Genomic DNA, 26,190 nt, shown 5'->3' with positions numbered 1-26,190 from the left:
TTGTGTTAATCCTCACCTAAGAATATTGATTTTGGGGAGAGTGGAAGAGAGAGGGAAAGACAGAAAGAATCATCGATGTGACAGAAGCACATCCATTGGTTGCCGCCTGCACAAGTCCCACCCAGGACCCGAAATGGGGAGGAGCCTGCAACTATGGTACGTGCCCTTGACCACAATGGAACTGGGACCCTTTGATCCACAGGCTGACGCTTTATCCATTGAGCCAAACTGCCTAGGGCAGCTCATTTTATATATATACCTAAATCTTCTAAATTTTTAATTAAAAAAACACACCAATTAGTAACATGGTGGATTACTATAAAGCAATAGCTTAAAGAAAGTGGCAGCTACCAATAGTTTTAAAATTTCAGTTTGAAAATTCTATTACCTTACAGATTCCAAATGAATTAGCTGGGACTATTCCAGTGTAATATACACAGTGACAGAGAGGATGCAGCGTATGCAGGCTTTTGTATACAAAACTGAGGGAAGTGTACGCACACGTTTTCATTTTTTTTTCAAATTTGTGTTCCCATGCATTCAAGCATGTCTCCTCCTTTCCTCGCTGCTCCACATTCCACATGAGCACCATTCCCAGCTCAGCGTCAGCACCAACGTCTGCATTTCAGTAAATGAGGTTAGTTCTTACCCAGCTACATCCCCACCCCTGAGCACCCTGCCCTCTCCATTTGGGTTGCCACTGTATCCCATTTCCTAGAATGGCTTCTGATGAAGGTTCATAGTAAATATTCGTGAATGAATGAACTTCTTAACAGCTTGAAAGTTCTCTAAAAGTTAAACATTTTATCACATGTAAAATGATCCCAACAGTTTATTATCCAAAAATGCTAGACCAAACTAAGGTAAAACTCAAACAAATTACATTTATTTTTCCTTTACATACATATTGCACAGCCTGAACATCACATTGCCTTCAGAGAAAAGTGCTTTTATGCCTTTATATTTTACTATTTACCGCACAGGCATTAAGCATTCTTATTAAAATGATGAGACAATTTGCTGGTAAACATTTAAACACACAGACATTGGTTTCAATAGCTTAACATATTTTGGTCATAACCAAGGAGGTACAGCAAAATATAACAACACTGGCTAATATTTTACAAGCAAATAATATTTAATCCTGCATAGTTTATACAATAGGCTGTGGTAATAAATAATATCACCAATGTCGTCAACTATTAACTGGCCACAAAAAGCCTAACATTCATTGTAAGTAGGATATGGAATGTTCTATTGGTGTAGTTTCAACATAACCTTAAAATGTTCTGGGTGTTAAATCATGAATACATGAAAAAGTACTACACTGGTATGTTTTGGTTAATTACAAATGTGTCATGTTCACATTATTACATTCTAACATGAAGGCAAATGTTTAAATAGAAAAACTAGCAGTCCAAACAATATGAATGTGCAAATCGTAAGGAAAACATTGCATTTAAATTTGCACTCATTTGCAAGTTACAGTAGTAGCTCAGTTTGAACACTAACAGGACACCTAGTCAGCAAGAAAGCATGGGCACGACCTCGCTGGTCACTGCACACTCCGGTGATCAAGAGCTTAATACCTCGTGACTGTCCTCATTCAGCAGAGGAGACTGCAGGCATGCCTCGGCCAGTGGTAAGAATAGGAAGAAAAACCTGAACCAGCAACATTTTCTCCCTTAATTTGGTACAAAGGTACTTCTCATTATTAAACTTTATAATGTGTTCTGAATCAGGTTTAATAAATGCTGTAATGAACAGTACCCTTCATATGATACTAGGTTTGATTTTTTTTTTTTTTAAGAACGTCAGCATGATAAAAGGTACATGCACAGTCATTCTAACAACCTGTATAGGCAACACTCAGCACAACACTCAGTTTGAATCTTTCAATTTCTACAGAGATTCTCTGTATTGTTTTCAGTATGTTAACTGCTTAGAAAGCAGAAATGCCTAATAACTACTGCAGTGTGTTTTTTAATTGAAATGTTTATAAAAATAAAGCTCCAATATTGAGTCTATAGAATGTCGAGAAGCCTGGTAGGGATGTTAAACGCATTGGGCAAGACCCTGGTTTTCAGAGTGCCGTCTGCCCCGCAGGAGAAGAACCGGTTGCCTTGGATGATGTCGATATGCATGACTCCTGCCCCAAGGTTTCTGAATATGGACTGTTTAGCATGCTCATTTTTAAAGGAATGAATCAGACCATGGCCTGTCAATCTCCAAACCTGGTTTAAAAGAGGGAGAGTGAAAACAAAGTATAAGTCACCAAAAAAAGGAGAGAAAGAACCAAAAGCAAAAACCTGATCTTTACTTCCGGTCTGCTGGCCCAGTTTTCACTCACTGACTCTTCCTAATAGCTCAGCTACCTGAAAATCACTCAGATGGTTAACTACTGTCCTACCCTTTGCTGTCCCTGCTTTCAAATTTCTCTTCACATCCTCTTATAATTTCATACTAACCACATATACCCCAATTCTAATTCAATTGCATATATACTTTCTCCTGGAGTTCGCCTGTCTCTTAGCTTGCTAACAAACACTCCTAGCGCGACCCTCAGCTGCTCTCTCTTTCTGCTTCGGGACAAGGCTCAGAACCCATCCATCTATTCTTCTGCCATTTTGCGTCCTCTCTCAATTGCATATTTAACTTGATTAAACATGTTCCCAATGCTAAGCTAGGCCCTCGCAACATAAAAGAACAGTGCCATCTCATCCACAAACCTCACCTCAACTACACACAGAGTAAGGACTGAGAGCAGAGGTAGGAGAGAGGAGGCGCTGAACTAATGTCACCAAAAAAATCCAGGGCCTAATTAAACTACATTTGACCCAAAATGCCTTAGAGAACTCTATCTGGTTTTCCCCAACCACAACAGTGTAGGAAGAACCACCTGGAAGGAAGGAAGAAGGGTGTCAGGAGATAGTATCTCTACAAAGCTTCCCTTTATGCCCTTGTTTGCAAGAACAGGTGGGGGTTTGAGTGTTTTCTTCCCAAGCAGCCTTGACAGCAGATAAAGACAACCTTCTACAGAAATCCCAACCTCTGCTACCAGCTCACCTTTATGTTCCCTTCTGCCGACCCTGTGGTGAAATACTCCTCACAGGGGTCCAGAGCCAGCGCCTTAATGGCCGAGTCGTGCGCCTGGAAGGTGTGGATGAGCTGTCTCTGCCTGATGTCAAAAAGGCAGATGCAGCCCTTCCGACCTCCCGATATCAGGAGCTGGTGCTTTGGCGCATACTGCAGTACCGTGGCGCCATGCTCATGGCATGTGAAGCCTGAAGAAAAACAAGAGCCTTTTCTTAAATTCTATCTTGGCAATTCTGACATGTAAATGTGCATTAAATAACAAATTAATACAGAGATTAGACACATTTTTCATTCTAATAAAAGCCCAGTGACCAAAACGGCGGAATGACCTTTATGACTAGAACGCCAATGGCCTCTTGCCCCTGCTGATCCCAATCCCCATCAGGGACCTCCACCCAATGGGGGGGTCCCCATCAGGGCAGGCTGGCCGGCTCCCTCCTGTGTACTGGGCCTCTATCCTATATATTGGGTCGGCAACTAAGTAATTGCGGATTTTTTAAAGAAAATCAAAGAATTTTTTCATGGAACTAAATAACTTTATTCTGTAATGTATTGCCCATTTTGATCAATGACCTTTTGCCATCTTTCAGGCAGCATCATAATCCCACGTTCAAAAAACTTCTGGTTTTTATTAGCAAAAAACTGAATCAGGTACGATTTGACATCATCATCATTATTTAAATTTTTACCATTCAAGGAGTTTTGTAAAGATCGAAACAAAAAGTAATCAGATGGTGCAAGGTCAGGACTATATGGTGGATGTGGCAAAACATCCCAACCAAGCTCCATTAATTTTTGCCGAGTGACCAAAGATGTGTGTGGCCTTGCATTGTCATGATGGAATACAACACCTTTTCGATTTGTCAATTCGGGCCGCTTTTCTTCAACTGCATTGTTTAATTTTGTTAGTTGTTCAATGTAGACATCAGAATTGATCGTTCGGTTGGGTGGTAAGAGTTCAAAGTAGACAATTCCTTTGTAATCCTACCAAACTGATAACAAAACCTTCTTTTGATGAATATCAGCTTTTGATGTTGTTTGAGTTGGTTCACCTGGCCTGCTCCACGATCTTTTCCGCTTGATATTGTTGTAAACAACCCATTTTTCATCGCCAGTTATCAGTCATTTTAAAAATGGATCATTTTCATTACGTTTCTTTAGCAAATCGCAGCTGCTAATGCGTTGCGTTAACTGTGATTCTTTCAGTTCGTGAGGAACCCATGTATCGAGTTTTTGAACATAGCCAAGTTGTTTTAAGTGATTTTCAATGCATATATGTGATACATGAGCTTCTCTGCAATCTCACGTGTTGTACTGTGACAGTCCGAATTGATTATTGCTTTGATTAGGGCGTCATCAACTTCAACTGGACAACCAGAGCGTTTTTCATCTTTGAGTGAAAAATCACCAGAACGAAATTTGGCAAACCAATTTTGACACTGCCGTTCTTTTAAGGCTTCGTCACCATAAACAGCACATAACTTTTTATGAGCTTGTGATGCGTTTTTCCCTTTGAGGAAATAAAAAAGCAAAATATGACGAAAATGTTCCTTTTGATTTTCCATTTTTCAACGAACGCCAAACGAAAACTACAAAACAGATCAAAAAACTTTTTTTACTGATTAACAGCTGAATAGCCAACTATCAAATAACAAAATGTGTTTTACATTTGTACTACGTCTGCAAACCTAAAAATTCAACTGAAGCCATATATGTGTGAAACCCGCAATTACTTAGCTGCCGACCCAATAGTAAAAGACTAATATGCAAATTGACCCAACAGTGGAATGACTGGTCTCTATGACACGCACTGACCACCAGGGAGTAGATGTTCAATGCAGGATCTGCCCCCTGGTGGTCAGTGTGCTCCCACAGGGGGAGCGCCACTCAAACGTGCCACCTCACTGAGAGCCATCACTGACAAGTATTACCCTCTCCCAGTTCCTGCCCGGACGGACGCCTGGTAAAGTCTTCTCAGGTAAGTAGCTGAAACTCAAGTAGCACAATGTGAAAAGACCAGCTTCCCGTTAGGGAGTTAGTCTTCCCAGGTTCTCTGCATTTTAAAGATTAAAGACACACACCACTAAATGACAAATCTTGAAAAGATGTTAAATAAAATTGTGAAACAACTACACTTTTCAAAATCCACAAAAGCATAGTAAAAGACTGAGAAATCTTTTGGTTAAAAATAAAAACCCAGCCGTAGCTGATTTGGTTCAGTGGAGAGAGTGGCCTGTGGACTGAAAGGTCCCAGATTTGATTCTGGTCAAGGCCACATGCCAGGGTTGTGGGCTCAATACCCAGTGGAGGGTGTGCAGAAGGCAACCAATTCTCTCTCATCATTGATGCTTCATTCAAATAAAAATATAAAAATAAATAAAACTAAAAATATAAAAACCTACCAAGCTTTAACCAGTCTCATTGGCTAAAGCATTCTTTCAGCAGCATCATGAGGAAGAGAGAGCATTAGGCCACCAATTTGGAAAATACTGTCTTAAAGTAATATTTAAATGGTATTGCTCCTATTTCCAGCTCCTATTGTAAGGTTGACTTAGGTTATGTTTAATTCTTTAAAATAAGATCTTATTTCTGTTGAGATCAGTGAACAGTGTAACTAATTCCTTACACAGTGTTAGTAACACTGCCCTCCATGCCACATTTTCTGACGAGAATACAACTCAAGGCCACTCTAGGCTAGCTGGTTTTCTATGCCCACACATCTTTACCTCGGCAACGTAGCCAGATATTCTATTTAACTTATAAATACTTCTCCATCATCAACCCATGTAATTAAACACTGACTAGATCCCCTGGTGAGAGAAAACCAGGGAAGCATTCCTTCAGAGGGCATTACAAGCCATAGGCCTCACTCACCATGAATGAGGCTGTTTCCAGGCGGTATCAAAGTGTCCCAGAGGCATACATTTCTTATAAAGAAACAAAGAATAACAAAATTACATCATGAATAATAGTTCTGAGGCATCAGTAGGGGCAAACTGTCTTCAAGTCAAATATCTTATTGAATCTTATCTTTTTTTGTACACTGCATTTATAAAGTAGTGATTCTCAACTAGAAGGATATCTCCTCTAAGATTTTGTCTTTTTACACTGCACAGTTCTGTCCATGGTCCTCCTGCCTCTGCCCTGTCTCATCCCCAGCCCCTCCCCTTTTCCAGGACCGCTGCCAGGAAACAGCCATGGTGTCCTGAGTACAAGGGGCGTTCCTATAGCCGCAGGGGGAACCTCTGCAGGGATGTGAAGTTATTCACAGACGTGCACTGTCAATGAAAACTGTGAGGTCAAAGACGATGTTGAGAATGATGGCTAGAGTGTCAAATGCTTTTTAATCCTCAAGAACATGACAGTACTAACAGCAATGCAAAGAAATGACTGGGTAATAATTATACATGCTTATTGATAACTAAATTAGGAGTAATTTTTGTTTTTCTCTTGGTAAGGAAAAGTAATCTAAGAATTATGACAAAGTTTTTATATTCCTAGGGTGGAAAAAGCCTCCAAGAATACCTGTCTGGAAAAAAAAAACCCTACTTATTTTGCTTTTCTGTCAACCTACCTGTTGTCATTGGATTGTCCAGATGTGGCAACTAGACTTGAAGAGGTAATAAATGCAAAGTCACTTGTGGCTTTACTGTGGCACTGCCAACTCTACGGAAAACAAAGTGCAGTGGATGTTATCTAAACATCCCATAAAATTTGGTACAGTAAAAACACAGTTCTGCTAATGTAATACTATATGCATGAGCTAAGAATCGTTTTTTAAAAGTCTAGAATAAAGAAAAAGCGATAGTAAGAGAATTAGCAGTCATTCGCATATTATTTGACTAATACCAATAATTTTTTTAAAACTGTAAAGGGATAATAAAAATGAGGAATTAAAAGTTATATTTTCAGAATACATAGCAAAGGTACCAAGCTCATGAACTTCATATAATTAAATGGCTTAGTTAGCCGAAACCGGTTTGGCTCAGTGGATAGAGCGTCGGTCTGCAGACTGAAGGGTCCCAGGTTCAATTCCGGTCAAGGGCATGTACATTGGTTGCGGGCACATCCCCAGTGGGGGATGTGCAAGAGGCAGCTGATCGATGATTCTCTCTAATCGATGTTTCTAACTCTCTATCCCTCTCTTCCTCTCTGTAAAAAATCAAAGTATATTTAAAAAAAAAAATCAAAATATATGAAGTGGAAGCTCTGCATAGAAGAGCACCATTTTCCATCTCTCCTCCTACCTCATCCCACCCAGTGAAAATATGCTTGTCTGTATCACAAGTGGTGTAGTCTGATTTGGATTCATGAATAAAGCAGCCTATTGTTATTTTATAATATACTAAACAAAGTTCTGGAGAAAACTGGAATACAGTTGGCCCTCTATATCTGCAGGTCAAAAATATGTATTTTTTAAAAGTTACACTGTTGCCGAAACCGGTTTGGCTCAATGGATAGAGCGTCGGCTTGGGGACTGAAAGGTCCTGGGTTCGATTCCAGTCAAGGGCATGTACATTGGTTGCGGGCACATCCCCAGTGGGATACATAGCAAAGGTACCAAGCTCATGAACTTCATATAATTAAATGGCTTGGTTAGCCGAAACCGGTTTGGCTCAGTGGATAGAGCGTCGGTAAGGGGTGTGCAAGAGGCAGCTGATCGATGACTCTCTCATCGATGTTTCTAACTCTCTATCTCTCTCCCTTCCTCACTGTACAAAATCAATAAAATATATTTTTTAAAAAATAAAATAAAATAAATAAAAGTTACACTGTTGTTAGTGTGTATCTACAGTTAGGTAGGCCAGAGATGGCTACATCAGTACTGAATTGTACAGACTTTTTTTTCTTGTGATTATTACTTACACAATATAGTATAACAACTATTTATATAAAACTTAGATTGTATTAGTTATTATAAGTAATTTAAAATATACAGGAAAATGTATGTTATATGCAAAGACTACAGCCATTTTACAGAAGGAATTCCAGCAACCACAGAAGTCCAGAACCAATCCCCCACAGATACTAAGCGATGACTGTACCTGCAACCTGTTTGATTCTTAACATAGGTATCACTTCAAAATTCTATCATTAAAAATAGAATTTTCAAAATGGATAAAAGTGTAATGAAAATGTATCCTGTGTAGGACTATGCAAATGGAAAGCTTGTGAAAGTTTTCTAATATAATGGTTGCCCTTCAGTTGCAAAAAGCAAGGTTTCTGTTTTACAGGTCATTTCAGTCTTAAACCAGAGCAATGGTGGCTTCTGGGCTGTTGTTGCTGGACAGACTGTCTCTGTCCAACCAGACCTGCCAATGAGATTCACTGTCTGAACCAGACACTTCATAAACAAGTGGCCTCCACATGCTCTGGGAATGCTGAGTGATACTCACCATGTAAGGTTTGGGATTCGCAGCAGTTTGGTTTACTTGCCAGATACTCAGAAAACCTTCTCCATCTGCAACACCACACTGTAAAAAAGGTGTAAATATTAAATACAGCTTCTTAGCATCCATCTCACAGGTAAGAACATTTATGGAAACTAGAGGCCCTTATTCTCCCCACAGGTATGTTTCTGTTGCTGTAGGTCCCAAGAAGGTCCAAATACTATAATTACCTTTCCACCTTTAAAAAAAAAATCCTCACTTGAGGATATGTTTACTGATTTGAAAGAGAGAGTAATCTATTGGTTGCTTCCCATAGGCACCCCAACTGAGGATCAAACCCACCACCTTCTGGTGGAGGAACATGCTCCAAATAACTGAGCCACCCAGTCATGGCCCACTACCTTTTAAATACTTTCCCACACCTATTTTACTGTTTTCCTCCAATATTCTGTAGTTCAATTCAGTAAGAAACTGGAAGGTTTCTCTCAGGTGCTTGAATGTGCTTATAAGACCACCAACACACTCAGCAGAGTTCTTCACTCACTCAGAATACTTAGTATCTTTAAGAAGATAACTAAGCCATACAAAATTCTGTGAATTAATGCTGTTATTGGGAGACAAGGGGGAAAAGAGACACCAACAAACTACCTGCTCGGCTAAACACAGGGTCACTGAATTTGCTTTCAGGTGTAGTTTTGCTAACCATATCCTCATGAACATCCACAATTATTTTCAGATGAGTTTAGCAGTAATCCCCCAAACTAACCTTGTTGCCTTGAGAATTAAAATATAGTCTGGTTACTCTTGCATTGCCGGCTTGGCGGAAACAGACAAGTTGCTGAGGTCGTGTCCATTCAAACATGCGTACACTGCCATCCTGAGCACCTGTAAGATCTGAAACAGGAGAGAAAAGGCAAAAGGTAAGAAATAAAGAAGCTGAAGAAAGAGGTCCAATATTTTCCATTCTATAAAATATTTTTCAAAATGAAAGAGCCTGTTTACAGTCTTTGGACCATAAATAAAATACTTACAGTATTGATGGACAGGGTGTGAGGTCATTCTTTTAACATTATGTAGATTCCTTTTCATAAGCTTTAAAAGGAAATAAAAATGAATTTATTTTTGCATAACAGAAGAGGTGAGGAGGGATATGATTCATGCCAACTCTAATTCTGATAACATTTATTCTTTTTTTTTTTTTTAAATATATTTTATTGATTTTGTACAGAGAGGAAGGGAGAGAGATAGAGAGTTAGAAATATCGATGAGAGAGAGTCATCGATCAGCTGCCTCTTGCACACCCCCTACTGGGGATATGCCCGCAACCAAGGTACATGCCCTTGACCGGAATCGAACCCGGGACCCTTCAGTCCCCAAGCCGACGCTCTATCCATTGAGCCAAACCGGTCTCGGCTGATAACATTTATTCTTTACAACTGGCTAATTACTGAAATAAAGCCTGTTGTGGATTTTCTGAACCACTAATGTATGATGCTTGTCTGAACAGCTGTGGAAGCAAGTCACTTCCTGGCAGAACCCTGGCCCATGTGCACAGTAAGGACACCAGGCACTTTATCTAGTGATAAAGGGAATTCTCCAAGTGCCCCTCTCTGAAGACAATGAGTATCTCCAGGGTCTTCACAGAACATGAGAATGGGACCCCTTCAACTACAGTGACTAGCAATGCTACTGATGCACTTTCACACACTTAGAGTAGACATGAACTCCTGTTGACTCTGCTTTTTCACTCTGTGCCTCTGTTTGCTCATCTAGAAAATGGGGGATAATAACAGCACCTCCCACCTAGGGTCGTTGTGAGAAAAAGCATGCACCTGACACAGAAACTCACAGTATGTTAGATTTTTTTATTATACTAGAGGCCCGATGCATGAAATTTGTGCACTGGAGGGGTATCCCTCAGCCCAGCCTGCACCCTCTCTAATCTGAAACCTCTTGGGGGATGTCTGACTGCCAGTTTAGGCCGATCTCTATGGGATCGAGCCTAAACCGGCAGTCGGACATTCTTCTCACAATCCAGGATTGTTGGCTCCCAACCACTCACCTGCCTGCCAGCCTGATCACCCCCTGACCATTCCCTACCAGCCTGATCGATGCCAAACTGCTCCCCTGCAGGCCTGGCTTCCCCCAACTGTCCTCCCTGCCAGCCTGGTTGCCACCAACTGCCCTCCCTTGCAGGTCTGTTCACCCCCAACTGCCCTCCCTTGCAGGCCTAGTTGCCCCTAACTGTCCTCTGCTGCTGACCTGGTCACCCTTAACTGCCCTCCTCTTCCAACCCAGCTGTCCCCAACTGCCCTCCTCTGCAGGCCTGTTCATTCCTAATTGCCCTCCCCTGCAAGCCTAGTCACCCCCAACTACCCCCCTCCTTTCTGGCCTGATTGTTCACAACTACCCTCCCCTGCCAGCCAGCTTGTGGCGGCCACCTTTGACCACATGGGGACGGCCATCTTGTGCGAGGGCATGAGGGTCAATTTGCATATTACCTCTTTATTATATAGGACGGTCTAACTGGTCACTGCTCTAATCTTTTGGATCATTCCTAGGTCAAAGTGATTTCAACTTATTTTGAGGAAGTCCATATCCAGAAACTATACCTAATATTAAATGACATACCACACTAGCTCCAGTGCTAGTCTGTCCACTGCCCAGCCAGGGCAGAGATGAAAGTGGATGCGTAGGATTTGCTGATGTACTGGGTTGATGAAGAGTTGTAGTGGAACCACGATAATCAATATCATCTGAACTGTGAAAAACAAATATGTGTTATTGTGAAAATTCCTTTCTCTCTTAACACATTCCAATTAGAGAACTTATGTACACATAGGACGGTCTTTATTTAAAAATAAACATCCATGAGGAAAACTTAAGTATATGTCCTAATCATAACCAATTTTCTTTCTGGTTAACTATTTCCATTTGCCAAATATACATTAGTCAAATGTTCAGGTATAAATTTATTATTATACAAGTTGGAACAAATGTTTGTTTTGAAATATTTAATAGAGATCTCCTTTTTAGAAAAAGAGTATATGTTCTCTTCAAGTACAGTAATCCCATGTATCAAATTCATACATTTTAAATGTATGAATTAAAGAAATTTGAGTTTAAAGATTTCTTAAGAGTAAGATACTAATTATCACATAAAAATGTTAAAAGTAATTTTTATGATGAACTATATTACATGGTTATATCTACCAAGAAGCGTGATAGTGAAATCTAGTTATATTATATATTGATAAAATAGAAAACTCAACAGAACAGGAGAAAGGTTATGATGGTACCATTCTCAAGCATATAAAATTTTCAAGAATCTGGAAAAAAGCAAGAGGAAGGGCAAACGTGGAGGAGAAACCCCAAAAGGAAAGTGCTACAAAACGTTTGGTGCAATGTCCACATTTTTATCTGCAAAAAAGGTATGCTTATAAGGAGATAAGAAGAAACACTGGAAATTACTCAGGGAATATACTTCATCAGATGAATACATTTGTGTATACAGCCTTTTGCTTTAATTATCCAGATCAGCTGAATTTACTGAATATTATGTAATTCCTGGCATTTCTTTGGGGTTAAATGTCTAAGTAGCAATTGTCAACATTAGACTTTGGTGTTGGGGATTATTCTGACTCAATGAATACTTCAGGGTCTAATGGAACAAGTATGAATGATTTGCTTATATTTGTTTCCTACCCAAATGAAGGTAGATAAAAATATACTTTTTTAATCTAGATAATTCAAATCATGTGCAAAAGCATTTAACCTTTTGAAGAAAACTACATTTAAAATTGACTACGTAACACAATCCAACCTTTTGGATTCTCTGTCATATTCTTCTCCAATCCACATGTATGACTGACAGGCTAGTAGAGAAGTAACATCTAGTTCTTGTACATCATGTGTTGAAGCCAAAACAATTTCATTATAGTTTGCCTGTAAAGCAAAGGCAGAGTCAATAATTCAGTCAATTTCACTAAAAAGAACAACATTCTTTATAATGACTAAAGCTTTTACCTTGTTAATAGAAAATGCCATAATCATATCTGATTCCTTATGAATTATTTTTGCCTTTCCACCTGGATAACCCAGATCAGCTTCAACCTGCAAAACAGTTGTTGGCAAATTATAGTTGTTGCAGCACAGCTCTGTGTAGAGATCTGCACTCCCCACAACATTAAAAAAGCAAGGAGAAAATGCAGAAGCAGCAAGTAAAAAGGGGTTAGTAATTTTACTGTGTTGAAAATTAGCTTTGGAATTAGCTTAAATTTGCTGATGCCCTGTAATCATCCAATTACAAGTATTTCCATCTAATTATAGGATATTGATTAACTGTCATAGAAGATAGCTAGCATAATTTTCACGAGTATTTATAGTAGTAATATGTCTCTCTTACCTCTTCCAAAAGAGTGCAAAGATACTGTAATAAGAATGTGTATACATAAGAGGCACGAGTGAAGGAAAAAAGACAAAGACAAAGGAGTCACATAAGATATGAAACGTTAGATAAAGGTGATGAGACAGGACTAAGGAGAAGTTGGAAAGAAAAATAGAAAGGAATGAAGGAAATTGACAGAGGAAAGTGCAGTGGCTTAAGGTGACAGGATGGAAAGAAGAGGCAGAAATCAAGAAGAAAGAGTCAGCTGGTGTGGCTCAGTGGTTGAGGATTGACCCAAGAGCTAGGAGGTCACGGTTCATTTCTCACTCAGGACGTATGCCTGGGTTGTGGGCTTAAACCCCAGTAGGGGACGTGCAGGAGGCAGCCAATCAATGATTCTCATCATTAATATTTCTATTTCTCTCTCCCTCTCTCTGAAATCAATAGTAAATTATAAAAAGAAGATGGATAGACAATCATGTTTAAGAACAGCCTGGAAAAAGTGACCTAAGTATAGGTGGAACAGGAAGCAGGAAAGAGAAGAACCAGTGGCAGGGAGAGCCAGACCTAGTGCAGCTTTTCCTACCGTGTGTCACTGAGGTGTGCAATGAGTGCTCTGACCAACGGGGCAGCTCATGGTTAGTATTAGAGATCAGGCGTTAGTTCCTTGCACTTGAAAGAATGAGCTAAATACAAGAGCTTGGAATACTACCTTGTTGTGGCAATCTTCTGCTACGGAGTTTTGTTTGACATGCTCCACCACATGTTCTTCTACAGACTAAATAACACCACACCGTCACAAACACAAAGCCATGCATGAAACAAAATTATAAAGAGAATGAAAAATTTCAAACTGAAATGGTTACTCCATCACTTAAAGATGATAAGATGAATTTGCAAGGTTTCTTTTTCAAAGCAAAATGTCATGAAAGAAATTAAACCGAGAAAATGTGATGTTATCAGAAAAACACAACACAAAGCAAACCAGGCAAAATTAAAGTTAATGTAACTATTATATATATAAAACTATTTCAAAATAAAAATTAGTTATTTGTATATCAGTTATTTAACTTAAAGTTCTAGCTTAAACTGTAATCTTTAAAAATAACACCTACTTATACAAACAGATGCATTCTATAATACTTAGGTTACTATCCTATAGGGTTCTTTCAAATTAAAAATTAAAATTAACTTCTAAACACAGATCGAAAGTACTGATAATTATTTTACTCTCACTTATAAGGAATATATCCATGAAGAGAGAGGGATTAGAATAAACATCAACCATTTACTTAAGAACTTTTCTCCTCAGAAGTAAACGTTTCATAAAATGAGGCATCGGAAAGAATCACACAAAATACTTGCTGCTGGTTGATGACAGGATCATTAGGAATGGCTACAGTTAGAAGTAATACTTCTGCTCTGTTGTGTTTGATCAGAGCAATACACTCCTAAAGTGGCTGTTTCACTTAAAGCCGAAAGGGCCAAATTCTCTGCCCCTGCCACCAGCGGCTGCTCTGGGGCTGCTGCACCTGACAGTGAAGGAGGAACAGGTGCCGGGTGCCGGGGCCAGACTGCAGAGCAAACTATTTGCCTGTATCACGTAGCTGAGTCTGTCACATTGAACAATTTCACCAACACCTGTTTTGTGAAATATTCTTAATATAGCCAATGAGTAAAATTTCTATGTGAATTCATCTAAAATTTTAGCATTTCTAAGAAGAATTTTATTATTGGGTCTTTTTTTTAATTAACACTTTAAAAGTGTTAGCACTTTTAGGATTAGTTTGCTAATTTTATTAGTCCACTAAATTTACCAAATTTATTGATTACCAAGATCCTATTTAATGATTTAAAAAGATAAAACTCTCTTAGTAATGGGTAATTTGTTTTTAATACTCCACCAAGAACATATTTTCACTGATTTTTTTAGAGAAACATGGATGTGAGTGAGAGCATCCATCATTCCCTCTCCCTCTCCACTGCCACCGCTACTGGCCTCGACCTGACTCAGGATTGAACCCATAACCTTTCAGTGCATGGAACACTCCAACCAAAGGAGCCACACCAGCCAGGGCAAGTAGGTGGGTAGTTTTAATAATGCTGCACATTTCTGAAATTAGTGACTAGTTTATATTTTATCTTAACAGCTTTAACATTTTTTTTCCCCTCATGCAAACAGGTTTTCGGCAGATCTATGAGATTCCATACAGTGGCCACTGAATATATGTGGCTACTTAAATTTGAATTAAATACAATTAAAATTTCAGTTCCTCAGTCACACCAGCCACATTTTAACTGCTCAATAACCATTTGTGGCTAGTGACAGAAGAGACAAATTTCCATTGTCTCAGAAAATTCTATTTGACAGCACTAGACAGAATTTCATTCAACAATTGAAAATTCAAGTTACAAAAGAGGCCCTTGCCAGTGATTCCATGGTTAGAGCACCAGCTTGCACACAGAAGGGTTGCAGGCCCGATTCCCAGTCAAGGGTGCGTACCTGGGTTGAGGGTCCCACAATACTCTTACAGGTTCAATCCCCAGCCCATAAAGAAGCACGTGAGAGGCAACCAATCGATGTGTTTCTCTCCCTCCCTTCTACTCTCTCTGAACATTGGTGGAGAAAATAACCTCCGATGAGGATTACCAACAACAAACAAACAAAAAGGTACAAAAGGGCACACGATAAAAATTCTTCTCCCATCCAAACTTCCAGCTATGTACTTCCCTTCCATAGAGCCAACCAATGCTTACATAGCATTTTAAGAAATGTTCTATTTATCTCTGTCCTACCTCCCTGTCCATGGAGACCCTAGGCTAGTACAAAAATAGCAGGTAACACACATTTGGCTGTTGATCCCAAGAGCACAGAGACTGAGGGGGCATAAAGGATGGGGGAAGTTTATTTAAGGAAGAGGGAAAGAACAGAGCCTGAAGGGCAAGGGCAAGACAAGAGTCTGGGAGTCCAAACAAACTCCCCACAGTAATCTGAGGCTCTGATAATCCAACCCAATCAAACTGCTACAAACCTTATGAATAATTAAAGCATATCTTTAATAAGTCATTATGTTTAGTAATTTGAAGAACTAAATACACAGAAAACAGATCCTTCAATGAACTAGTTTTCTGTGAATAAGAAACCCCTAATTAAATAAGTATCTATTTTTTTAAATCTATTTCTTAGATTTCTGTATCTTATTTTTATGGCATTTGGACTCAGCATCACTATAGAACATGGTGTAAACAGTGGAAAGGAATTTGGCTCTGATCCTCTAATAATCATCAATAATTTCAATACCACCAGGGTTTATTGTATATTATCAAAAAAGACTTTTAAAAAAATCTCTGTAGTTCAATTCCCCAATTCCTACATAAGCACACATTTTAAATCCACAGAGAAAATAAAAGTCTTCACGAGGGCTGACCACCGTTACCATCTACGTGAGTGAGTGCCGAGCTCGGTAGGTTCTGCTGCCCTAGGTATGGGGAAAACTGAGAAGCAATTTTCTAATTCACCTTGGGAAACAAAATCCTGTGCACTGTCCCTCTCGGTTTTCACTTTCCTAAGTGAAATATAATTCATCTTTTCTTATAAAGTCTGTTTGCCAAATTTTTAATCATACCTGACACTCTATCCTGAGAACACAATCCAAATTGCCCATTATGTCATTAAGTGACAAAATAAACTGAAATTGCTCAAATAAAAGATATATGGACCCCTCCTTATATAAGAGATCATTTTAAGTTTCACAGTGCCAGTCTCCCAAGCTCCTGAGTCTTCTTACATCCTGAATGGTATCACATTATTAATTTACCTTTTGTAATTTCATTTTTTAATTTTTCTAAAAATCTAGCAATTAATTATCTAATTACAGGTTCTCTGAGAGTTTTTTAACCATGCAATGTAGAACCTCTCCTCTGTCCAACATTGTAAAAGCCACCTTTCTTCATTTTGAATTTGTTATTTCTGTAATATATTCTCTGAATTTGTTGCTTCTAAAACTTATCCTGTTCATTTTTAAATGCTAAGTAAATAAAATGCTTTTAAAGGGCTACGTTGCATTTTTCAATTAAATGATATTCAGAGAATCATAATACAGAGCACACTCATTTATATATTAAACTCTCTAAACAATCCATCAAAATCTTTATTGAATGGAAAAGCCCAATGGCAAATACTATAAAAGAAGTACTAAATTTCACTTGAGTATACATGACTTATCAAGGAACCTATTTTGTTTCATTGCTATGAAATGAAAATTATATGTTTTTAACCTAAATATAATTTATTATAGTTTGGTAAGCTATTACCTATGATGTATGGAAGATAGAAAGTTCCAACCAAATCAAGCACTCACTCCATTAGAAATATTAAAGAAAACTAAACAAAAATTACAACAGGAAAAAAAAAATTTTTTTTCAAAATACCTCACTCTGCTTTCTTTTCTTAGTGAAAATATATCTAATGAATGTCTCTTGAAGGACTTCTTGTTTAACAAGGAAATGCCAAAGTCGTTTGACTGGAAGTGCAGAGGAATCCCGGGATCTAGTAAAACAATCAACACATCACTCTTTCAGTCTACAGAAAATGTTTCACATTTACAGGTACTTAAAAAGTTTTTTTTTTTTTTAATCTATAGCAAAGAAGTTACAGCATTAAAATTAACAAAATTTTGTAATTTCATTTTTAATTTTTCTAAAAATCTAGCAATTATCTAATTACAGGTTCTCTGAGTGAACAGATTGAGCTGAGAGTCAAATGAATCTCCTAGTTTTTTAAAATTATACATTAGTTTGGTTCTGTTGGTTAAAAGCATATCCCCAATAAAGATAGTCATAAATTTTATTTCTAACCTCCTCACAAGCTAAAGAGCCCTGCTCTTTAAGCGTATGAGCAATACTCTTAATTAGGGCCAGCGGCTTCGAGAGAAAAAGCATGCCGTTTAAGTTAGGAACCCAAATGAACATTTCAGGGATCACAGCATCTATGAAGAACAATGTGCTTACTATTAAATTACTGACAAAAGGTCAGTACAGTAGCATCGTGTTTGCATATGTAGATTACCTCAAAGAATTTCTGTAAGAGTTCTTAAAATAAAGATAGTAATAAAGGTTTTCCCCTAAATATAAAAGTAATGCTTACTGAATTATAGGTAATCCTGGGAAAAATAATCTTCTAACAAGATTTCTTATGTTTCCTTAGTGTATTTTGCTAGAAATAGAATTGCAGGTTCAAAGTTATGAATGTTTTGAGACTACTGACATATTTTGCCACACTGTTTTGCAGGAAGACATATAAAAAGCATTCTTACTTGAAAGGAGTATTTTCAGGATCTAGCATTGCTTTATTTCGAAGAATAGCTGGTCCAGCTCCTGCTGATTGGTCAGTTGGATATGTGTTGATATAATTAGGGGGTGGACCTTCAAATTGATCCATTTTCTCTTGTAAGATGTGTTCCCAATTCTCCAAGTTTTTAATCACAGCAATACCTAATGGTGATGTTACAGGCAACTCTACAAAGTGATAGAATATATCATTTCATTTTGATAAAAAAATGTTGGTCATCATCATTTTTATCAAACCTGAATTTATAGGCAAAACTTCTGAAAATACTAGTATAAGTAGCTCTAAAAATGTTAATCTACAGTAATACCATTTAGATTTTAAAAAAATACTTTTTCTTTTTTTGAGAGAGAGGAAGAGAATGGGAAAAGAGAGAGAAACTTCAATGTGAGAGTGATACATCAATTGGCTGCTTCCTGCACACTTCTTACCAGGGATCAAGTCCACAACCTAGGTATGTGCCCTGACCCAAAATCCTGTGACTTTTTGGTGCACAGGATGACTGAAGCTCAACCAACTGAGCCACACCGGTCAGGGTATCATTTGGATTCTTAATGCTTTCAACAAAGCAAAAGCCAGCTCTCTAAATGAACCAAGGCAATGTCTAGTTTCTCCAGTCTAATTTTTTTGCTTTATATTTCAACCTTCTAGGAAGATAGCAATTCTTTCTACATATTAAAACCATAGACTGGAGTGTAAAATAAACAAGACCTCTTGTAGTATTTTTTTTTTAGCACCAAATGCCCTTTCATATGGATTTCTAAAGATGGTAATTTGTTATATTTATGAACATTAATTTTCAAATTCCAGACTTACCAGAGAATTCCAATCCAGCAAAGGGGAAAAAATTCTTGACATTGTGAAGTATTAGCTTAACCATTGCCAAATGCAGAAGAACCCAGCTGTTCACGGGGGACAAAAGAAAATCACCCTCAATTGTATTATCCTTATATTACACTTGAAATATCTGGAAATTACCATAGTCATATCAATCTAATAGCACATCAATAAATTACGTACTTTCCCCTCACTAAAAATGTTTGTGCTTGTGCTCTGTATATAAGCTACTATTTAAAAGTGGTTGTGAAACCACCTCCTTAACGCAGTAGGCAGCGTGTCAGTCTCATAATCTAAAAGTGGTTGTGAAAGAAATACTGTACTGTCTGGAAATTAACTTCAAAGGTACAGAATTCTTTACCTAAAAACATAAATCAGTTCTTGTATAAGTTCATGATAGTGTTACTTAAAATTAGTACTATAAGGATTTCCTATAAAAGAAAAGGCAATTTACCTATAGGAATTTGGGTCTTGATGCTCCTGTATTCGTGTGCCTGAAAAAAATTCATCACCATCATCATCTTCTTCTTCTTCACTATGAATGCTTTCATCAGAATCATAAATAACACCACTATCAGATAAAGGGAGAAATGGCTGAAATAAAAGGTAAAGTTATTTTAAAACATATAATTGGGTTATCTTTGTCCTAACAACATTGGGAGGAGGGACAATGCGGGATGTATTCTCTCTTGCGTATTTAGAGCAAGGTGACCACAGTGTTAACATATATAAAGAAGGAAATATTAATAAAGGGTGATGAGCTGATAAAAGCAAAATGCCAAAGAGCAAGTGATGCACCCAACATGATAGTGATGGGACTGTAATGGACCTAGTCCCCATAAGGATTCTGAGCCCCTGAGACATTTCCTCTGCTTGGAGAACCAGAGATGTATCATGGGGCCTGCTAATGTAACAGGTGAAATGCACAGTCTTTCTGTCACCATCTTGTTTGAGCCTGCTATCCCAGGGCCTTTAGGCTAATAGCTCCTCTTTAGACAAGCTAATCATTAGAGAAATTCTGCTGGAGGCTTGAGATTTTACAAAAATAGCCCCTCCCATTCTCCCTTTCCTTGACATAAAAGAAAACTGAACTCTCTACTTTCTTAAGAAGGATTTGAGGATTGGCACCTTCTTTTTTTTTTTTTTTCTGAATAAGGATTTTTTGTTTTTAAAATAATCAATCTTATTTTACATAAATCATGATAACTTCAAATATTCAAATAGTATCACTGTTCAATTTTTAAAATAATTTTAAAATCTTTATTATAGCATATATAGAATAAAGATTATCTATTTTACACATACAATTAATTGATTTTTTAACAAATATATACACTTATGTAACCACTACCCAAGTCAAAATATAGAATATTTTCTTCAACCCCAAAGATTCCTATTGCTCTTTCTCAATTTTCCAACTCAACCCCAGCTTTAGAAAACCACCAATCTGTTTTCTGTCATGATAACTATTATTTTCTATTTTATTTCTGCTTATATATGTAATATTTTCTACCTTTTATTTTAGGTTTTCTTTAATATGTCTAGCTTATGGTAAGTCTTTTGATATCTGATTTTAACCTTTTTTTCCTAATATAAGAACTCAAAACTATAAAATTTCCTGTAACCACTGCTTTATTGCATTCCATAAAATTTGGTACATTGCTTTTCATTTTTATTCTGTACAAAATATTTTCTCATTTGGATTGGCAACTTCTTGATCAATAAATCTTTCCTTACTCTAAACTTTGACATTTTGAGTTTTGATCTTTGGACTTGTAACAATGAAACCCCTAAATTTCCCTGTAACCACTGCTTCATTTGCATTCCATAAACTTCGTTACATTGCTTTTCATTTTTATTTTGTACAAAATACTTTCTCATTTGGATTGGCACCTTCTTGGTCAATAACCTTATGTTACTCTATATTCTGACATTTTGAGTATCCTCTTGGGACTGGTAACAATAAAACCCCTAAATATCTCCTGCTCTAGTTCTATGCTAACCAGGGAAACAAGGACAATCAGATGAAGGGAACCTAAGTATCTGGTTTATACCTAAATCCCATATAGTGTGTCTCATCCACATATAGTATCTAATCATTCTAACATATCCGATGCTCAATGAATGAATATCCAGTTTCTGGACGTGAGAGATTACATGTCTAAGCTATGGTGGTTCAGTCCAGAAGCTGTCCCTCAGTCCTGCGTGATGCACTGACAAGAGTTCATAAAACAGACACACTAAAAAACTGCATTCCTCACATCCCTTACCTTGGCAACAAAATAATCCCACATACTAAGTTCAGGAGGAATAAATTTTTCTTTGTAAGATGGTCTTTCTGCAGGCACTGGTGGTGGAGTAGCATCTTTTACAGGCCTTCCAGGGACCAGCATTCGCATGTTAAATCTTCTCCGGTGTTTATCTATGTCTTCAGGAGGAACAGAGGGTGCTGAATAAAAATGAGGGAAAAAGCAAGCATTTATTTTCCATTATTAAGCCAGAAAGTTAACCTTTCTTTTCACCTCACTTTTGCCATGTTTTTAGTTCAGACTAAATTACCTACTTGTGTCTAAAGAGTTTAGTGCTCCTAAAGTCTCCTAGTTCCAGCCATCAGTGTTCTAGCCAGCAGGGCAGAGATAAGGACAGAGCATAGAGAATATCTTGGTCCTAACTGGTTTGGCTCAGTGGATAGTATAAAGTCAGAGGGGCAGGAAATGGAGTTGAAGACCAAGACATATTAAAGAAGAGGTTTATTCCACACAAACGAGGGAAATCATTACTGAGGAGGTAGAGAAACCAGGATTAGAGGAGGGAGATGAGAAGAAGAAGGAACCCAATCGGGCTGACTTGCAGATGGAGAGAGAAAAGCAACATGTGGAGCAGTGAAGACACCTTTTTGAGGGGAAGAACGGAAGGGGTGGGCCCCAGGGCAATTGGCATGCTCTGATAGTTCAATGTCTTGGGGATGTCCCAGTGGCAGATGCAAATTATGTCATACTCCGCCCACCAGTTGGGGGGAGGGAGGATCTATCATTCCAGGTTTTTGGTAATATTAAAAAATTGAGTCTGGGCAAGGTCAGGGAGTGAAAGTCTGTTTTCCATAGCTACTTCCTGCTGAGAGGGGGCATCGTTAGGGGGCGTCTACACGGGGTCTCAAGGATTCTGGTGCTAGGTTCTGAATTCAGGGCCAGATAGATCTCTCCCACCTTCTGGTTGTTGAATGCCTGCATTCTCTTCTGCAAAAAACTAGTGAAACAGCACATAAGCAGGGGCCAAAGAGCAAAATTAAAGAAATAGATACCCATGGGCCTAATGATGGGAGGAGCCATGGGGTAAGTGAGTGAAAAACGGGGTATTTTCCGTGCTGGACGAGGGGTGCAGCAGCATAATTTCTCCAAGGGACTGGTTGGTTAAGTCTTGAGAGCGATCCTGTTGAGTCACTTGGGAGGTAAGAGCTGGTCCTGAGGCCTCTACCCAACCTGTCAGGGTGTCTACCATGGTAAGCAGATATTTGGTCTTCTTGTGGGGAGGCATATGGGTGAAGTCCACCTGCCAGTCCTGCTCTGAGAGGTGTCCCCTCATTTGATGGGTAGGAAGGTTGGGGCGCATTCCTCCCCGGTATGAAACAGCTGCACATGTGGAGCAGGAGGAGCAGGCACTCGTGACTGCCTCTCACAGTGTGGGCGAGGTAAAGAGGGGTTTGAGGAACCTCCAAAGAGCCAGTGGTCCAATGTGCAATGACTGGTAGACCTGTTGGGCAATGGTCCCTACCTGAGCCTGGGGAAGGACGATCTTGTTATTTATGAAGATCCATTCCTCAGGACCAAAAGAGCCTCCCCACTGTAGGAGTTTATTTTTTTCTTCCTCTGTATACTGAGGGGTAATGAAGGGAAGAGAAAGGAACAGGACAGGGGCTGGGGACCCTTCACCCTGAGTTAAGACTCTGGCCACTCTGTCTGCTCGGGCATTTCCCCACATAACCATCGAGGTGTCAGTCTGATGGCCTCGGCAGTGCATGATGGCTACCTGGGAGGGAAGCTGTAAGGTATCAAGTAAGCGGGTTATGAGTCTAGCGTTGATAATAGGTGAGCATTTAGTGGAGAGAAAGCCCCTCTCCCTCCAAATAACCACGTGGTAATGGGCTATCAGAAAGGAATATCTGGAGTCTGTATATATGTTTACCCTCCTCCCTTTGGCCAGATGCAGGGCCCTGGTCAGTGCAATGAGCTCAGCCTTTTGAGAGGTGGTACCCTCTGGAGCTCTAGGCACGAGCTTCCATCCACAGAGTTAAGTCAGGATTACAGAGAGGAAGATCTGAGAGTCCCACCCGAGGTTGAGTGAGGGCCTCGACAACCTCGGGGCAGGAGGGCATTGCCACAGGTTGGGTGGAGGCAGTGGGAAGGAGAGTGGCCGAGTTCAGGGCTGGGGATTGAGTTAGGGAGATGTCAGGACTCTTGAGGAACAGGAGATGTGGAGTTCCTGCATGCGAGAGGGTGCAAGGAGAGAAGGATCGGTATGATAGAAGATCCTGTGGTCTATGGGTGGAGAAGACCTGTAAGGGTTGCTGGAGGCAGATCTTCTGGGCCTCCTTGGTGAGAGCAGCAGCTGCAGCTAAAGCCCAGAGGCAGGGCTGACATCCCCAAACTGTGGGATCAAGCTCTCTAGACAGGCAGGCTACGGGGGTGGATTGGCCCTAGGGCTGGGTGATGACCCCCATAGCTATTCCTTGTCTTCCATCAGTAAATAGTTGGAAAGGCCTAGAGATGAGAGATGAGAGATGAGAGATGAGAGAGAGAGAGAGAGAGAGAGAGAGAGAGAGAGAGAGAGAGAGAGAGAGAGATATGCCAGAAGGGTATCCCAGAGTTTAGAAAAAGCCTGGCGAACTAGGGAGGATGAGGAGAGGGGGCCAACTGGTGTTTCTTTAGCAGCCTAGTATAGTGGGTCCTTTTACAATTCTTGTCAACAGTTAAATTTAGAACTTCTTTCTTTCAACATACCCTCCATTATATATTTCTGAACATGTCTTGCAATTAATGTCTCAGTATTGTATGCTATTTAAAATATTTAGAAAAGGCAGGGGGAGGAGGGAACAGGCCCTGAAGCCTGTTCCCAGTCCTCTAACTGCTTGAATTTTTAAAACTGCCACTTTTCCCTAGAGATAAAGATCTAAGTTTCTGATAAGCCTGTGCCAGCAAGAAAAATGTTTTCTAGGAAGAGTGGAGTGGGGGAGAGGGCAGGGTGAGAAGGCATTGAGGCCACAGCAGTTTTCAGAACATTAAAGGGAAGTTGGGGGCAATCAGGCTGGCAGGGGAGCAGTTAGGCATCACTAAGGCTGGCAGGAGAGTGGTTAGGGGTGATCAGGCTGGCAGGCAGAAGTGGTTAGGGGCAATCGGGAAGGCAGGCAGTTAAGCATTTGGGAGCCAGCAGTCCTGGACTGTGAGAGGGATCGGGCCTAAATGGGCAGTCGGACATCTCTCCAGGGGTCCCAGATTGGAGAGGGTACAAGCTGGGCTGAGGGATACACACCCCCGTGCACGAATTTCGTGTACTGGGCCTATAGTAAATTTAGAACCCCTCGCCACTCTGGCTTCGTGTGTTCCTCCTTAGGCGACCTAACAATATACATATATAGTGAAATGATAAAATCCATTCATTCTGGATGGTAACTCACTATTACCTGTTCTCTCTCTCTCTCTCTCTTAATCCTTACACAAGGATATTTTTTCCACTGATTTTTGGAGAGAGTGGAAAGGATGGAGGAGGGGAGGAAAGAGCGAGGGAGAAAGTGAGAGAAGGAAGGAGGAAGGGTCAGGGTGGGGGACGTCAATTGGTTGCTTCCTGCACGTGCCTTGATTGGGGCCAGAGATTGAACCTGCAACCCAGGTATGTGTCCTTGACTGGGAATAGAGTGCACAGGCCAAAAGCTCTCACCACTTAGCAACACCAGCGGGGAGCCACTATTATCTTTTAAGTGGACTAAACAATAGTAGGGAACCCAGGTTCCCTACTTTTATTCTTGTTGCATAGCCTATTCACATGGCACCTAGAATGGATCTTCTGAAAACCTAGATTCTGTCACGCCTATGCTTAAAAACCTCTGGTAGTTTCCTATCTTTCTTAGAAAAACAACTAAAGTCCATACAATGATCCATGAAACCCTAATGACCTTGCCCCAGCTACTGACCTTACTTTATCTCTAAACATTCCTCCACCCTCACCCCTTGACAGCAATTCTGGCTTTCTTTATAGTTCCTAGAAAAGGCTAAATCCAGTTCTATCTCATAAACTTTGTCCTCGCTGCTCCATCTTCCTAGAATGCTCAGCATGGTGTGATTACTAACTTCTCTAAATATGAATGCATACTCAGAGGAACTACTCCATAAGACTGCTCAAATGCTACCTAATCAGAAATGTGCCTTCTGACTACCCTAACTAAAATGTCCTTATCCCTATCCCCTCATCACTCTCCATATACTCTGTTTTATTTTTATCAGCGTTCTTATCAGACCTGAGATATTTATTTGTTAATTTTACCTCCACTAGATGTAAGTTTCATGAAGGTAAGGGAATTGTCTGTTTTGTTCACTCCATACCTCCAGATTCTTGAACACTGCCTACCAGATAGTAGGTGTTAAATGAATGTAAATATGAATGCATAGTCAGAGGTTTTAAGTGTGGATAACTTGGTGGTCAATGAATTACCATAAAAAATAACAGAAAATTCAGGAAATAATTTTGGGGGAAATCTTTAAGTTTAAGGTAGACTACAACTAGGTAGAAAGATAAAGAGTCACTACATATAATGGGAGTAGAAGCAATTGGAGTGGATGAGATCTCCTCCCTTACCTTGACTTACAGAGCAACCTATTTATTTAAATCTACCTTGGGCACTAAGGACACAGGTTAGAACCTGTGGCATTTAAACTGCCACTGATTGCTCATCTGTAATACGACCATTTCTAAAGATGAATTAAGATGATTTCTATGTTTCGGCACCAAGATAGAAACCTTTCCCATGGCATTAGTCTACATCTCACCATATCCTACCGTTTTAAAAAGTGAGATGAAATGTATTCTAGACCATGAGGAAACACACACACACACACACACACATACACACACGGAATAAATCA

The 26,190-nt window shown here is 39.4% G+C and overlaps 1 protein-coding gene across 3 annotated transcripts in view; it reads right to left on the bottom strand.

The window, feature by feature from the left end:
• Window positions 1–864: 864 nt before the first annotated feature.
• DMXL2 (Dmx like 2) overlaps window positions 865–26,190 on the bottom strand; it is a 144,832-nt gene continuing 119,506 nt past the window's right edge. The window contains exons 29-44 of one of the 3 annotated variants that reach the window (XM_084894001.1): window positions 21,328–21,506; window positions 19,512–19,651; window positions 19,037–19,122; window positions 18,189–18,390; window positions 17,305–17,422; window positions 13,586–13,651; window positions 12,513–12,599; window positions 12,310–12,431; window positions 11,118–11,247; window positions 9,518–9,578; window positions 9,253–9,380; window positions 8,493–8,570; window positions 6,671–6,762; window positions 5,971–6,023; window positions 3,067–3,284; window positions 865–2,234 (exon numbers count right to left, since the gene is read on the bottom strand). In XM_084894001.1, coding sequence (XP_084750127.1) covers window positions 2,025–2,234; window positions 3,067–3,284; window positions 5,971–6,023; window positions 6,671–6,762; window positions 8,493–8,570; window positions 9,253–9,380; window positions 9,518–9,578; window positions 11,118–11,247; window positions 12,310–12,431; window positions 12,513–12,599; window positions 13,586–13,651; window positions 17,305–17,422; window positions 18,189–18,390; window positions 19,037–19,122; window positions 19,512–19,651; window positions 21,328–21,506 — 1,970 coding nt within the window. In that variant the 3' untranslated portion in view covers window positions 865–2,024. Of the gene's footprint in view, window positions 2,235–3,066; window positions 3,285–5,970; window positions 6,024–6,670; window positions 6,763–8,492; window positions 8,571–9,252; window positions 9,381–9,517; window positions 9,579–11,117; window positions 11,248–12,309; window positions 12,432–12,512; window positions 12,600–13,585; window positions 13,652–17,207; window positions 17,423–18,188; window positions 18,391–19,036; window positions 19,123–19,511; window positions 19,652–21,327; window positions 21,507–26,190 lie in introns of those variants that run through there. The other 2 variants (XM_084894002.1, XM_084894003.1) reach the window with 2 other exon arrangements.

The sequence above is a fragment of the Pipistrellus hanaki genome, assembly GCF_964339955.1.
Source record: "Pipistrellus hanaki genome assembly, chromosome: 1".
In the NCBI taxonomy this organism is placed as follows: Eukaryota; Metazoa; Chordata; class Mammalia; order Chiroptera; family Vespertilionidae; genus Pipistrellus; species Pipistrellus hanaki.
The sequence above is the reverse complement of the archived record's forward strand: the minus strand, read 5'-3'. Positions and strand labels throughout refer to the sequence as shown.